Here is a 14,062-nt window from a genome sequence, read left to right on the forward strand (position 1 = left end):
CTACCACCATTGGGGGGTTGTGAGTCTGACCGCCGCAAGGACCGGCTGGACCTGCGCAGGATGGTTGTCTGGTCGGAGCTAGTAGACGAGGGGGTGGCTGGTTGATCTGCTCCCTCTGAGTGACGCATGCTCTCCATCGCCTCAGCAATGCGCGTTAGGACCTGCCTCACAGCGGCCATCTCGTCACATAGGCGCGTCGTGTTGCTGTCCATGGCAGCTTTCATGTCCCTTGACAACACCCGGATCTCCTCCCTGGTCGAGGCAGCCTCGCTCACTTGCCGGGCAACCAGGGCATTGAGCTCCTCCTGGCGCTGGCGTATCAGGCTCATGGTATCGTCTGCGGCCCTGCCCCTGTTACTCCTCGGCGCAGCTTGCTGCATGTGGCCGACATCAGGTGAGCTCGCCACGGGACTGAATGACCCATCCATTGAATCTCCGGCATGCACCTCATGGATGCTGCCATTGGATGTGTTGCATGGGCTGTGGAGTGGGGACAGCTGGGTGCTGGGTGTACGCTGCCCTTCCGGTGTCGGACATGGGTCGTCCACATCACTCATAGGTGCCGTGGCTGCTGCTTCCCCGACGGAGCTATTGGCTGCGGACGGCGTGCCTTCTGGCACTGGCTCCTGAGTGGTGGGGGTGGGTGGTGGGGGTGCTGCCACAGTGTCGGATGGCATTTCGACCCTTGGTGTGGTCGTTGCGTGTGTGGCTTTTGAACACTGGGCCACTCCAGATATCCCAGTGCCCCTCGATGTACTGGGCCTGGTGCCTGCATCCTTTCCCTTGGCCTGCTTTTTGGGTGGTGGGGCCTGCGTTGCAGAGTCCAGCTCCTCACTGTCAGAATGTGACCCTGTGGGGGAGCAAGACAGGGATAGCATCAGTGATGGGTCAACGTGCATCATGCATATGTTGTTGTTGCTGCAGTTCTTTGGATTTGGACATCTAGTTTGGGCCTGCAGGTTGTTGGCCAGATGGGTGGGTCATCCGGACATGTGTCAGGGTGACACGTGTGTGAGGTGCTGCATGCATGTGGTTGTGTGGGGATGTGCTCGGCATATATGCAGGGTTGTGTACATGTGTGTGTGATGACCCCATCCATTAGCTAATTCCCATTTCACATTTGGGGGAGGGACTCATGCTTAGCATTGCTGTGTTTTGCGTGGTCACTCACCTCCGTCTGACGTTGTTGCCACACCACACTCCATTCGGCCCACTCCCTCGATGGATTCTATGCCTATGGTGCTGGCACATGTCTCCTCCCACTCCTGCATCTTCATCGGGGATCCACCTCCGCCTCCTCTGCCCATGGCCAGATTCCTGTTGGCCGATAAAATGCTGCGTACACGGAGGCGCAGATCATCCCACCGCTTGCGCACGTCCTTTACGGTGCGGGGGGTGGAGCCCACCGCACTGACTTTCTGCGCCACCTCAGCCCAGATTTCCTTTTTTCTCAGGAGTGCAGGGCGCCGCATGTCGCTAGCGAACACTACGTCTGCATTTGCAGCCAGGGTGTCTGCCAGCATTTTCAATTCCTCGTTTGAAAAGCGTTCTTTGCGCTGGCGCGCATCGGCTTTCTTTAGGGCCCTGTGCATTGTTTGTTCTTGTGGGATGTGGTTTTGCCAGTCGTGGTGTTGCTGCAGGTCCTGAGTGCAGGGGATGGCAATGGATTGTGTTTTTAAAGATGGCCGCCGGGCTCTTTCCCGTTCCGGTGCGATGACGCTATTTCCGGTTCCGGTGTTTTACGGTGACCGCTAATAGCAGTGACCGCTAACAGCGGTGACCGCTAATAGCGTGCAGCATGAGGGCGGAGGTGCTATCAGCACTTTGGTCGGAGCCGGAAAGGTGCTTTTGCGCCATGGCGGTAGGGTCATTTACCGGCATGGCCCTATGCGCGTGTCCGCTAACTCGTAATGGAACGCTATTAGCGGTCTCCTACGATGGCGGACACGCTAATAGCGCCATGACAGTAAATCACATTTTTTACCACCTACCGTGTAATGAGGCCCATTGTAATGGATGCTAACGCCATCCTGGTCCATCACCAATTAAATGTGTGCACAATGTGTGTGATGTATTATATTCTCTGTTTTGTCAGCTCAAGTTGCCATACTTCAACGGTTACTTGGGCCATGTACGTGAATGACTAGCTACCAGCCCAGAGCAGTTCCTCCATTCTGAGCAGGCGCACGCACCAATATGCGGGGAGGAGCACAGACTCGGAATAGAGTTGTGTGACAGGCATTTGGGTTCATTGTGTGCCTCGGTTGCTAAGAAATGAATCCTGTTTTCAGGGACCAGTTGCCTCATCATCTCATCATTCTCTTAAGAATTCGGAATCCGACCTCAGTGCCTTTCCCTGCCCATAATAGCTAATGTATTATCTTATTTATAGAACGGAATAATTGTGTCATCATGGAACTGCAATATTTTGAAAAAAATATAATAGTTTGGGCAAAATCCTCATCTTACAATGGGAATTTTGCCTCAACTTGTTCTTGTCTTTCCACAAAGTAAAAAAACTGGAAATATAGCGTGACTTTTTTGGCATACTACAATGTCCAAGATATCACCTAATAAGTCAACACCTAAAAGCCTCTTATTTACCAAGATTTGATATGTTGCAGATTTTGAGCGATGTTGAACATCTTTTAGATGATCCGCTAATTTTCAAAAGTATGTTGTCAGATCAGTTTAAAACTCAATAACCCAGATATGCTGTGGTCATTTCCATGTTTCGGTGAATGCCATTGTGGTTCTTATGTTCTTATGTCTGTGAATTGTCCAAGATTATATCTTGCCAAATGGTCACCATATATTGCCACCTAATAGGATTGTGCACTGGTAGTTTTGGCTATTTCTATTGCATTGCATGCATAGTAACCATCATTTTTTATGGAGTTACACACATTCACAGACTAATGACAATGTACACTTTCATAAGCCACAATTCTAGGGCCTATAAGGTAAACTGTTAAGTTTCAGGACATAAACATAATGTTGGAACTTTAAAAAAAAATTTAAGTAATGCCATTTTTTTGTCTTGCATTTTGTAACCTTTTTAATTGATAGGGAAAATATTTAATGTTTTCACGTGTTGCTTTTTTGTAGGAAATTGAGCTCTCTTACTCAAAAAATGAGGTATTATCTCTCAAAAAGCAACTTCAGAAAGAAATTGAGGAGAAGGTCTGTATTATTTGCTCTATACCTTAATATCACGTTTATAAACCTGGAGGACATAGAAATGTGCACCACATCTTCTATACCTTGAATTCTCCTAACTATATTAAGAACTTCAACCGCTTTCAATCCTATCACTTGTGTTTGTATCTAAAGTGATACAAACACAATAGTCTGTATCTTTGCAGCCTTTTCTCTGACAACATCTCTGTTCTACAAACCCCTAACACATTCTTTTTCTTTGCTCCCTTGGTCAGCTTCTGAATACCTCTTCCCCATCTGCTATCCTATTCCTGTTTTCAAATCTTTTCTCAACCCGTTACCATTCTCCATATGCCACGTCACCATGCTGAAACCTGTGATGAATCCTGTGGAGTCCTCACTGATTCCCCAACAAGGATCTCCTCCCATGTGGCCAGGGAATGTCAGCCAATACTTGATCCTGACCCTGGGGGTGGTACTATGGGGGAAGGAACACATGGAAAGAGATGGCTATCAGGGGAAGATAGTTATCCGATCAGGAGAGATGCAGTATTCTTCACCAACTCCTACCTCCCGTCCCCTTTCCTCCATACTGTATAGGGGCGTCCCTCGCTAAGGATGCGAAACAGAACCTTTTTCACCAGAAAAAGTTGTCTTCCCCTTTAAATTTAGATGTGCGCAGGGGCTTGGCCCTCGGAGCATGCGCTCCCCTGACTTTGCCCACCGGCGCTGTTAGGAAAGATTTCCTTTATGTGTAAGTTTCCCTCCATTTGGGAACCCCCCAAACCATTTGCTTTTGTTAGGCTATCCTATCCTGCATTTTTACCAGTGGAGTCCATCCTTCAGCTGTGCTCCCCTGGGGTTTTGCTCACTTGTTATGGGGAAACTGACACGTCCTTCAGACTATCAGTACTGGGAAACTATGTTTCCCTTAGTCTTTGACTATGTTGCCATTTCTTGGTAACTTTTTAACAGTGCACAATGTACCAGTACCGTGCGCTAGGGTCCTTTTTGTTTTATGGCCCTAGACACCCTTGATGGATTTTTTTGTGACTGTATGAGTGTGCCCAGGATGAACTGGTGGCAGCAGTTACTTTTTATGTTTTACTTCTTTTTGCTGAATCTTACAGCGTTTGGTTCGAGACTATGGCCAGGTCTGAAAATGGCCAACCCACAAAGTCTTTTGTTCTGTCCCATAGCCATTTTGCCCGTTGCCTTTAACCAGGTCGAGTAACCCGGTTTTTCCTTATTTGGGCATGCAGCCTCCCCCGAAAACTGATCTCTTTCGCAGGCTTCTGCCTGTCACGTGCGTGTGCCCAGGAAGCAGGTTGGATCTGTCTCGTCCCAATCCGCACTACTGGTGCCGGGATGTCTGGAGTGCCTGAATGACTGAGACCACTGTGGGCCGTGATTGGACCACGAGTGGGCGGCCTGCATGAGTGCAGATCTTCGATTGGAAGTCCTCGATTTTGGTGCAAAGCTAATCTTGGAAAAGAGAAGGGGCTCTGCATCCATTCCAGGTTGATCACCTGAGTTCTCACCAAACTACAGAAGCAGCCAAGCCTCCTCAACGAAGAAACAGACTTGTGAAACCACCATAGACGCTTTGGAAGGTTTAGGCACCCTTCGCCCTCTGCTGTCCGGTCGGACCCCTGATTTCTTCCTTGATCATGAAGGCCTGCCAATGCGCTTCACCCCTTTGGAGTAGTAGGAACAACTACTCTCGGCACCCCCTGCGTGCCCTCCGAAGGAGCCCCTTCTGAAATGCTCCTGAGTCGTCCAGTGAACTGTCCAGCTCTACCACAGGGTATCCCGCAGCACCGCTGCCCTCTTTAGCGGCAGCCCGATATTTGGGACATTGCTTGCCTGTGGTCCCGCACCCTTTCCTGTCAAATTTTGTACGCCTAGCTCCTCCAGGTCCTGAATTAGGAGAGTGCGTATTGCTGCCCTCATCTCTGATTCCTGCATCACTACCTGTTGGTGACGATTGCTGTACATGTATTGCTGTTTTGCTCTCCTTTTCCCTGAAGCCTGCTGCACCAGAATCTTCTTCATACCTCCTTCACAAGCTGAGAAGGCAACTGTCCTGTCACTGATGATCTTTCTCCCCCGCAGATGCTGAGAGCTGGAGTGCCGTTAAACTGCAGGACTCGAACCTACTAGCGACCTCAACTAGACTGGCAAAGTTTGGCCGGGACTGTGCCAATGGTCGGGGAGTACTTGCATCACTTACCGTTGGCCCTCTGAAACAACCGAACCCTTTTACGCACGCATATCCCCTAAAAGGTATTCGATCTTGGCTGGGTTAGCCTGAGCCCCATAGCTATTCTCACCTTTTGAAAACTGCTCTGCCGCCAAGGGCAGATCCTGCTCGAATAGTGGGAACCAATTCTTCTTCGCCTCAAGCCCCTTCCTGACGTGCTACAGCCCTCACAAGAAGCTACCAAATTGAACCCAGACGTCCAGGAACTCTTACCACCATCTACTCCTTTATCCAATCATGGATGGCAGATAACTGGCTATGCCTCAATAGTGAAAAAACCGAACTCCTCATAGGAGCACCTTCCACGCTGGGGAACCTCGGTGAACAGTACGCTTCCTTCACTATTGACAACATTCCCATCAAGGTCTCCAATCACGTGAAGACACTCGGAGTCTACCTAGACTCCGACCTGTCAATGGATAGACAGGTCAATGCCATTGCCTCCTCCTCAGCCTATTACTCTAAAGTCCTCAACGCTGCCAGACCTTTCCTGTCACGCCAGAATTGCCTCACCATTGCTAGGGCAATAATTGGATCTAGGCTGGACTACTGTAATGCCCTACTCGTTGGGACCTCCAATAAGAACCTGGCCAAACTTCAGCTAGTTCAAAATAATGCACTTAGGGCGGCCACAGGTACCACGAGAAAAGACCACATCTCCGAAGTCAGAAGACAGGCACACTGGCTTCCGGTGAAAGAGAGGATTGTTTTCAAAACACTCACCCTCACCCATAAATGCCTCCATGAACTTGCTCCACCCTACTTGACCCAAAGAATCACCAAGCACTCTGCCACCAGACCATTAAGAATGTGCTATTCCAACACGATTGTCACGCCCAAATCACGCAAGGTGCGCGCCGGTGGTGCTAGCTTTCCCACTCGGGCCGCCACCCACTGCAACGCACTGCCGCCTCACATCAGAATGATTGAATCCCACCAAGCCTTCCGCAAAGCTGTTAAAACCAAGCTCTTTGTATGAAACGTACCTGACTGCATTCTGTTACTGTATTACGAATATCATGCCTCACCTGCAACTATGCTTGTAATTGTGTATCCATAAGACCTCTGGTCTCATGCATATCTGCTGAATTAAGAATCCAACACTTACTTGTAACAGCGCCTCGATGTCCATGGGCTGCAAGTGCACTATACAAATGCGAATAAATAAATAAAAATATTCCATTCGAGGGTAGCAACCTCTTTCATTCCACCACCAGTGAGGAACTTGATAAGAAAAAGAACAGATCTCAGACTGCAAAATCCTTATCTATCCTCATGAAGTCCATGCCCAAGACGTACAGCCAGACGCCCCAGCGTTCCGACAAGGGGCGGGTCTTCAGCAGGTTTCTGGGGCTTCCAGAAAGGAAGGACCAGGCAGCCAGACCAATCTCCAAGTCAGCACCGCTGCAAACAGCACAAGGCAGGGACTAAGGGCTTCTTTCAGCCCCCCTGCTCAGCCCCAGCCTCAGAGGGAAAAAAGGGATGACATTCCCCTCCGGGACCATGGGTCTCCGGTGGGGGGCAGGCTTGCCCTTCACGCACACTTTTGGCGCACAAGGTTCGCGGACCCCTGAATCCTATCAGTATTGTCCACTGGCTACAGGCTACCAGTCCCTCCCTCCCCTCTCTCCTCCCCTCCACTCGCACAGATTGGGACAACAACTCTATTGGTGGAAATTCGAGCACTCGTACAGAGTCAGGCAGTGGAAGAAGTCCTAGCCTCCCATTGGGGCATGAGCTGCTACTCCAGAATATTTGCCATACACAAGAAGAACTAGGCTGGCCTGAGAGTTGTGTTGGACCTTTCCACCCTGAACCTTTCCCTCCCACTTCAAAAGTTCAAGATGGTTGTTAGGGAGAATTCTCTGTTTGGGCTGAATTTCCTAACCTAGTGAGTCCCCCCAGCAGCTTTGCTGGATTTTTGGGGTTTATTTTTTCTCCTGCCAAGAGTGAGACTCTTTTACCCTCACTCTTGGACATGACTTGAGAGTGTTTCTGTGACTTGCTATGTGCTTATGGGCTAGGGGGTATTTTTTCCCCATAGGCTATCATTGGTTTTTGAATGTGTGTTACACAGCACCCTCAGTGCAGTAACACAGGGGTGTCATAGAGACCCCCAAACATAGACTCCACACCCTGGGACTGACTACTGTCTCCCTGGGTCTGTAAAGTCACCATTAACTTTACTAGTCTTAACTTAGGAACTTAACCAGTACAAACCATCTTACTGTGGAAGTACTGGTAGGGGCAATTAGATTGCCCCTGGGTCTGTTGTCGAGGGGGTACTGTCCCGTCCCCCCTCGCCGAGTTCTGGCTGGTGGCAGTGGATACCACGGAAATATTCCACCGGAATATTTCCCAATGGGATTTCCCATTGTTTTTAATGCACCACTTTTTGGTGCAATGTTAAAGATACCGCCGGTTTATTTATTTAATATAAATTCACCGGTTGGGATTTTTTGCCAGAACTCACCGCCAAAATGGCGTCTAGGTTCACTTCAGTAACCCTGAACCCGAGTCGAGCCTTTGTTCCACTTTTGGCGGGCTTCTGCACAGAAGCCCTCCACAGTGGTGCCATTCTGTCTGGGTACCACAGGGGGTGTGGGAGGGGGTTTAGGCACCCTGGACTGAGTTGCCTTGCCAACTCATGTCGCACTCTGGTGTGATTGGCCCAAGTGGTGAGCCACCCCGCTCACCACTTAGCATGTTTGAGTGACAGCTAGGCTGTATGAATGGGGGTTTGCTGCATAAAAGCAGGGTTTTTGGGACTGGTTCTTCAGAAGTCGCCACAGGACCTAAGAAGCCGAAGAGGGAGAAGCCGAGCCGACCTGCCAAGACGACACCACCGGTGATGCCCTGCGGAACCGTCTCACCACTTTTTCCGACGACAGAGGAGATCTCCCGCCGGAGAGTCTCCTTCCCTTAACTGGTGGGGACAACCAGTTGCTGCCTTCTTTTCGCCGTCCCGAAGCATCTCGTGGCCGCCTTGCCTGTGCCAAGCACCCCGGCACCCGAGATACCACTTTTTACCTCAACCGCGAAAGAGGGGTAAAATCCTTTGTTACCGGAAAACTCCACGGCTGGTCTCATCCCTGGTAGTGCAACGACCTTCAGCTTTCCTCCACGTCGAGATCACCTCTTCCTCTGGACGACGCCGTGACTTGCACCCACTACCAGGAACAACTACCACCGCTGGAGGATCCTTTCCACTTTTAAAGGTACTGTGTTCCGCCCGGCTTCCCTTGCCACCGATTGTACGGGGTAGATTTAGCCCTCCGCTCTCGAACCTGGGTAAGCCTGGGACACCCTAACTAAACTTTTTCTAAATTCAGTAAAACCTTTTCTACTCACCTGCAAAGACTTTTGACATTGTGTGATCTTGGGCGTATTTTCGCCTGGCTCTCTCTAAAGCGGGCCACGAACCAATTCTCCTTGTTCCACAATTGACTGCCTTTTCTAACCTTATGTGAAAAGTGTTTCACCTTGCTGCTTTCATTACTTCTGCTTTTTCCCTCCCTTTTCTAATAACTTGTTGGAGTGCCATCTGACGTTAAGCGCTCACCTCTGTTTGGAAATAAGTGGTGTTAACTTAGACTTGTCCAACAAATGACTAGGGATGTACATATAAGTAATAGTGACTGTGTTTTGACTTACTTACCTTTTTCTGTGCTAGTGTAATTTATGAGTGTGCCTTTAAAATAAATAAGTATATACTTTTACACCTAGCTCTGGTCAGTGTTTGCTTGTACTACTGTGCCTCTGTACCTATCCTGTATCCTCTATATACTGCCTAACTCTTCTTGAGGGAAGTCTGACTGCTCAGCCACAGCTACCACAGTGAATCTGTGTGGTACAGACTGCTACCAAGTGGGTTTACTGCCAACACCTGTAGTCTTAAATCTTTTGCAGTGGTCCCAGAGGGAACTGCACAGGTTTCTGCTTAACACTGGTGTACAGCGGTGGGATTGGTGTTGAGTATACACTTTAGTGTACTTTTGAGATACCTTAGTGCAACTAACCACAAAGCTTAAGCACAAGAAAGAAAAAGTCATTTTCTAACCTGTCTACTATGGAAAGTTATAGTCAAGAATCCCTTGCTACAAAAACTGCTGATTGTCTAAGACTTCTCTGTAAGCATAAGAATCTCATGACTAAAGGAAAGAAAATGGAGCTAATAGAAAGGTTGTTAGAAAACCAAAGTCTTTATGATGGTTCAGAGGAACCTATCACTCCAGCAAATGTAGAGAACATCAATGATATTGATATTGAACAAAGTATTGATGATCTTGGGTCAGAACCAGAAGCGGAGGATGAAACTGTTGTAGATGTTCCCTCTAGGCCTCTGTCTGCTCTACCAGCTGTACCTACTGGACCTTTGCCAGGTCCCACATTTAACCCTCAATACTTTGAACTGGAGAAAATGAAACTTGAATTAGAGTACAAGAAACTTAATGCTCAAACTGACTAAGGCTAAGTGAAATGGAGCTCACGTATGAGCTAGAAATGAAAAAATTGTCTGTTGAGAATGCTTCTCTCTCTGGCTCCTCTAGAAGTTCCAGTCCTAAAAGACCCCGGATGCCTAAGGAATTGATTGGTATGTATGAGCCTAAGTTGGATGTGTTGGATTGGTTGTCTATGTTTGAGTATAATCATGGGCTCCAGAACATCACAGGTAATGAGTTACTCGCCTGGTTGTTCTCTAGGCTTCCCCCTGTTGCAACTGATGCGGTAATGGAGTTGGGGGAGGAGGATAGGAAAGAGTATGAATGTGTGAAACTAGCTTTGATAGCTAGGTTTGGGAAGACCCCTTCCCAGTATCTTAAGAGGTTTAGGAGCCTCAAAAAGCATGATGGTACCCCTTGGGCTACCTGGGTGTGTGAAGGGTTGAAAAACTTAGAGGGATGGATTAAGGGTTACAAAGTGAACACTTATGAAGGAATGAGGAATCTTGTAATGATGGAGTCAATTTATGATGCCTGCTCTCCTGAGCTCAGACAGCACTTGGCTGATTCATGGGAATTAGATCCTAGGAAACTAGCTAAGGCTGCTGACTTGTGGGTTGCCAACCGGGCTACTCACAAGGATTCTGGGGTAACTCAGAAGAAGGATGAGGGAAGACAGCCTAAGAAAGACTCCAAAGAGAATTCTAATAATTCTAATTCCAAAGAGGGCCCCAAACCAAACCATAAGGGTAAGCCACCCGGGAAACCACAGCAGAGTAGTATACCTTCTGGTGCTAAACCAGAAGGAGGTCAGAACAAGCCTCCATTCCAAAGGACCTTTGGGACCTGTTATGTTTGTAAGGCTACTGACCACGTGAAAGGAGATCCCAGATGTAAGGGTAAACCTTCAGGGGTCCAGCTTGTCTCCTTAGCCTTCGCTCCAGAGGAGGAAGTCACTATGGCAAGTGGAAACTTTCTACTACTGGCTGATGAACCCCCTGGAGTCTCAGCCAGTGTTTCTTTAGTCTCTCTGGGGTTGTGGGAACAACAGAATTTAGATGTGTATAATTCTATCCCAGATAATACTAAAGAGTATTATAAGGACAGTGTCCACGTGAATGGTCAGGAGACTCCTGCCATCAAGGGCACCGGGGCCAGCATAACTGTGGTGGATGAATCATTTTTCAAGGCAGAGGATGTTGCTAAGGCACCCAAATGCCTCACCAAGTTAGCTGAAGGGCCTGTGCAGATGTGTCACCAGTTACCAGTTCTCATCCAGTGTGCTGATATGGCTGTGAAGATACCTGTCAGTATACAATGTGAAGTGCCAGGAAGGGTTCTGTTGGGAAATGACCTGAAAGCTCTTGGAGTTGTGTCACATACCCCCAGACCTCCTAGTAAAAGGTTACAGGAGCTCCCCAAACCTGCAAGAGAGAAAACCCTGCGAGGTTTATCTCAGGAGATGATGACAGAAATCACTCCTCTCCCACTGGAGCAACTTACTGCAGTAACTACCAGATCAGGTGCAAAGGGGCAACCCAAGACTCCTAGGAAAAAGCCTACAGCAAGCACTCCAGTGCTTCCAACAAGGACTTCCCCGAGGTTGTCCAAAGTTACACCTGTAACTCCACCTCCAACTGAGGCTGAGAGGGAGGTACAACCCTGTCTGGTTGAACTAGACTCTGAAGAAGAGCTAGTAGGAGGCCCAGAACTTATTGGAGACCTGGACCCGGCTGACCATCCTGAGCTGCAGTCTTTACTGGCAGAAGGTGGACCCAGCAGGACAGCTTTTCGTAAGGGACAAAGAGAATGTCCAACTCTGGAGGGTCTCCGCCAACAGGCCGCTTCTCAGGCTGATGGGCAAGAGCCTGGGAAGTATAGGTTACACTGGGAAGATGGCCTCTTCTACAGTGAACCCACTGAATCTGAACCTGGAGCCTACCAACGCCTGGTAGTGCCCCAAGAGAACAGACAACAGTTCTTGCAACTAGCCCACGAGATTCCTTTGGCTGGTCACTTGAGTTTCAAGAAGACCAAGGAAAGGCTCTCCCTCTACTTTTATTGGCCAAAGATGGGGGCTGAAGTAGATAGATATTGCAGGAGCTGCCATACCTGCCAGACTTCTGGTAAGGTTGGTTCCAAGAATGTGGCACCTTTAGTGCCTCTCCCAGTTGTGGGAGTCCCATTTGAGAGGGTAGGGATTGACATTGTTGGTCCCCTTGATCCTCCAACCTCCTCAGGCAACAGGTTTATCCTTGTTGTAGTAGACCATGCTACTAGGTACCCTGAGGCAATTCCTATGAGGACTGTTACAGCTCAGGCTGTGGCTAAGGCCCTCCTTGGTATCTTTACCAGGGTTGGGTTTCCTAAGGAGGTGATCTCTGACAGGGGGTCAAATTTTATGTCCAACTACATGAAAGCCATGTGGAAAACCTGCGGAGTCACCTACAAGTTCTCAACCGCATACCACCCTCAGACAAACGGGTTGGTAGAAAGGTTTAACAGAACTATGAAGAGCATGATAGGTGCTTTAGAAGAACCCCTTAAGAAGAAGTGGGACCTTCTACTGCCATGCCTTCTATTTGCTTATAGGGAAGTCCCTCAGGAGGGAGTAGGTTATTCTCCCTTTGAACTTCTCTATGGCCATCCAGTCAGAGGCCCCTTGGCCCTGATTAAGGAGGGGTTGGAGAGTGCTCCTTCCCCCAAGCCAGTCAGAGTGACTGACTATGTGATAGGTCTCCGAAGGAGAATGTCACACATGATGGCAGAAGCAAGTGACAACTTGAAAGCTGGCCAAGCTCTGATCAAACATTGGCATGATCAGAAGGCTAACATGGTTGAGTTTACTCAAGACCAGCTAGTTCTAGTTATGCTTCCAACAAGGCAGAGGGCCTTGCAAGACAAATGGATGGGACCCTTCAAGGTTGTGGGAAAACTTGGAGAGGTCAACTATCTGGTGGATCTGGGCAAACCCAGGGAAGCTCCCCGAGTCTTCCACACCAACCGCCTCAAAGCCTATGTCTCTAGACCAGAAGTAGGAGCCTTGCTTCTAGCTTCATCAGAAGAGGAGGAGGAGAGTGAAGCTCTACCTGACCTCCTGAGAGGCTTACCTTTGGACAAAAAGGTTGAAGGAGTTAATCTCTCTTCAGATCTGACCCCTGAGCAACAGGAGGAGTGCAAAGCGATGTTAAATCAGTTTGCCCCCCTGTTCTCACTTTCACCAGGCTTGACCCCTTGGGGACAGCATGATATACTCACTGGTGACTGTCTGCCAGTCAAAAGCAGAGGATATAGAATGTCAGAACATGTCAGAACCCACATCAAAGGTGAGGACAAGAAGATGCTTGATCTCGGGGTAATAGAGTCCTCTACTAGTCCATGGTCTAGCCCAGTGGTGTTAGTACCAAAGGCAGGATCCAAAGAGTTGAGATTCTGTGTGGACTATAGAGCTCTTAATGCAGTCACCAAGACTGATGCCCACCCTTTGCCAAGGACAGATGAGTTGGTGGATAAACTTGGTGCAGCCAAGTACCTCAGCACACTGGACCTTACGTCAGGCTATTGGCAAATAGCCCTGACAGACCATGCCAAGGAGAAAACTGCATTTTCTACCCCAGTTGGCCTATACCAATTCAAGGTTATGCCTTTTGGACTGAAAAATGCACCTGCAACATTCCAAAGGATGGTGAACCAAGTTCTAGCTGGGATGGAAGACTTCTGCATGGCATACTTGGGTGACATTGCAGTCTTCAGCCACTCCTGGGAGGAACATGTGACCCACTTAGTACATGTTTTGCAGGCTCTTGAGCAGGCCAATCTGACCATAAAGGCAAGCAAATGCCAAATTGGACAGAGTAAAGTGGTCTACCTTGGACATGAGGTAGGAGGTGGAGAAATAAGGCCTTTGCTCAGCAAGATTGAAGCTGTGCAAAATTGGACAACACCTACTACTCAGACCCAGGTGAGAGCCTTCTTAGGCCTCACTGGGTACTTCAGGAATTTCATTGAGAACTATGGGACCATAGCTTCTCCCCTGAAAGCTTCTCCCCTGAATGTGATCTCCTCTCCAAAATTCCCTAAAAAGGTCAAATGGAATGAGGAATGCAATCAGGCCTTTGAAAACCTGAAGAAAGCTCTTTGCCAAGCTCCAGTACTCAGAGCTCCTGACTACCACCAAACTTTCATTGTACAAACTGAT

The 14,062-nt window shown here is 48.7% G+C and overlaps 1 protein-coding gene across 1 annotated transcript in view; it reads left to right on the plus strand.

Annotated features, from left to right (window-relative positions):
• SYCP1 (synaptonemal complex protein 1) overlaps nt 1–14,062 on the plus strand; it is a 1,202,159-nt gene that overhangs the window by 519,675 nt on the left and 668,422 nt on the right. Inside the window, exon 6 of the mRNA XM_069633416.1 lies at nt 3,109–3,183. Within this exon, the coding sequence (XP_069489517.1) occupies nt 3,109–3,183 (75 nt within the window). The remainder of the gene's footprint in view (nt 1–3,108; nt 3,184–14,062) is intronic.

This window comes from Ambystoma mexicanum, chromosome 13 (assembly GCF_040938575.1).
Source record: "Ambystoma mexicanum isolate Mex_15411 chromosome 13, UKY_AmexF1_1, whole genome shotgun sequence".
Classification (NCBI taxonomy): domain Eukaryota; kingdom Metazoa; phylum Chordata; class Amphibia; order Caudata; family Ambystomatidae; genus Ambystoma; species Ambystoma mexicanum.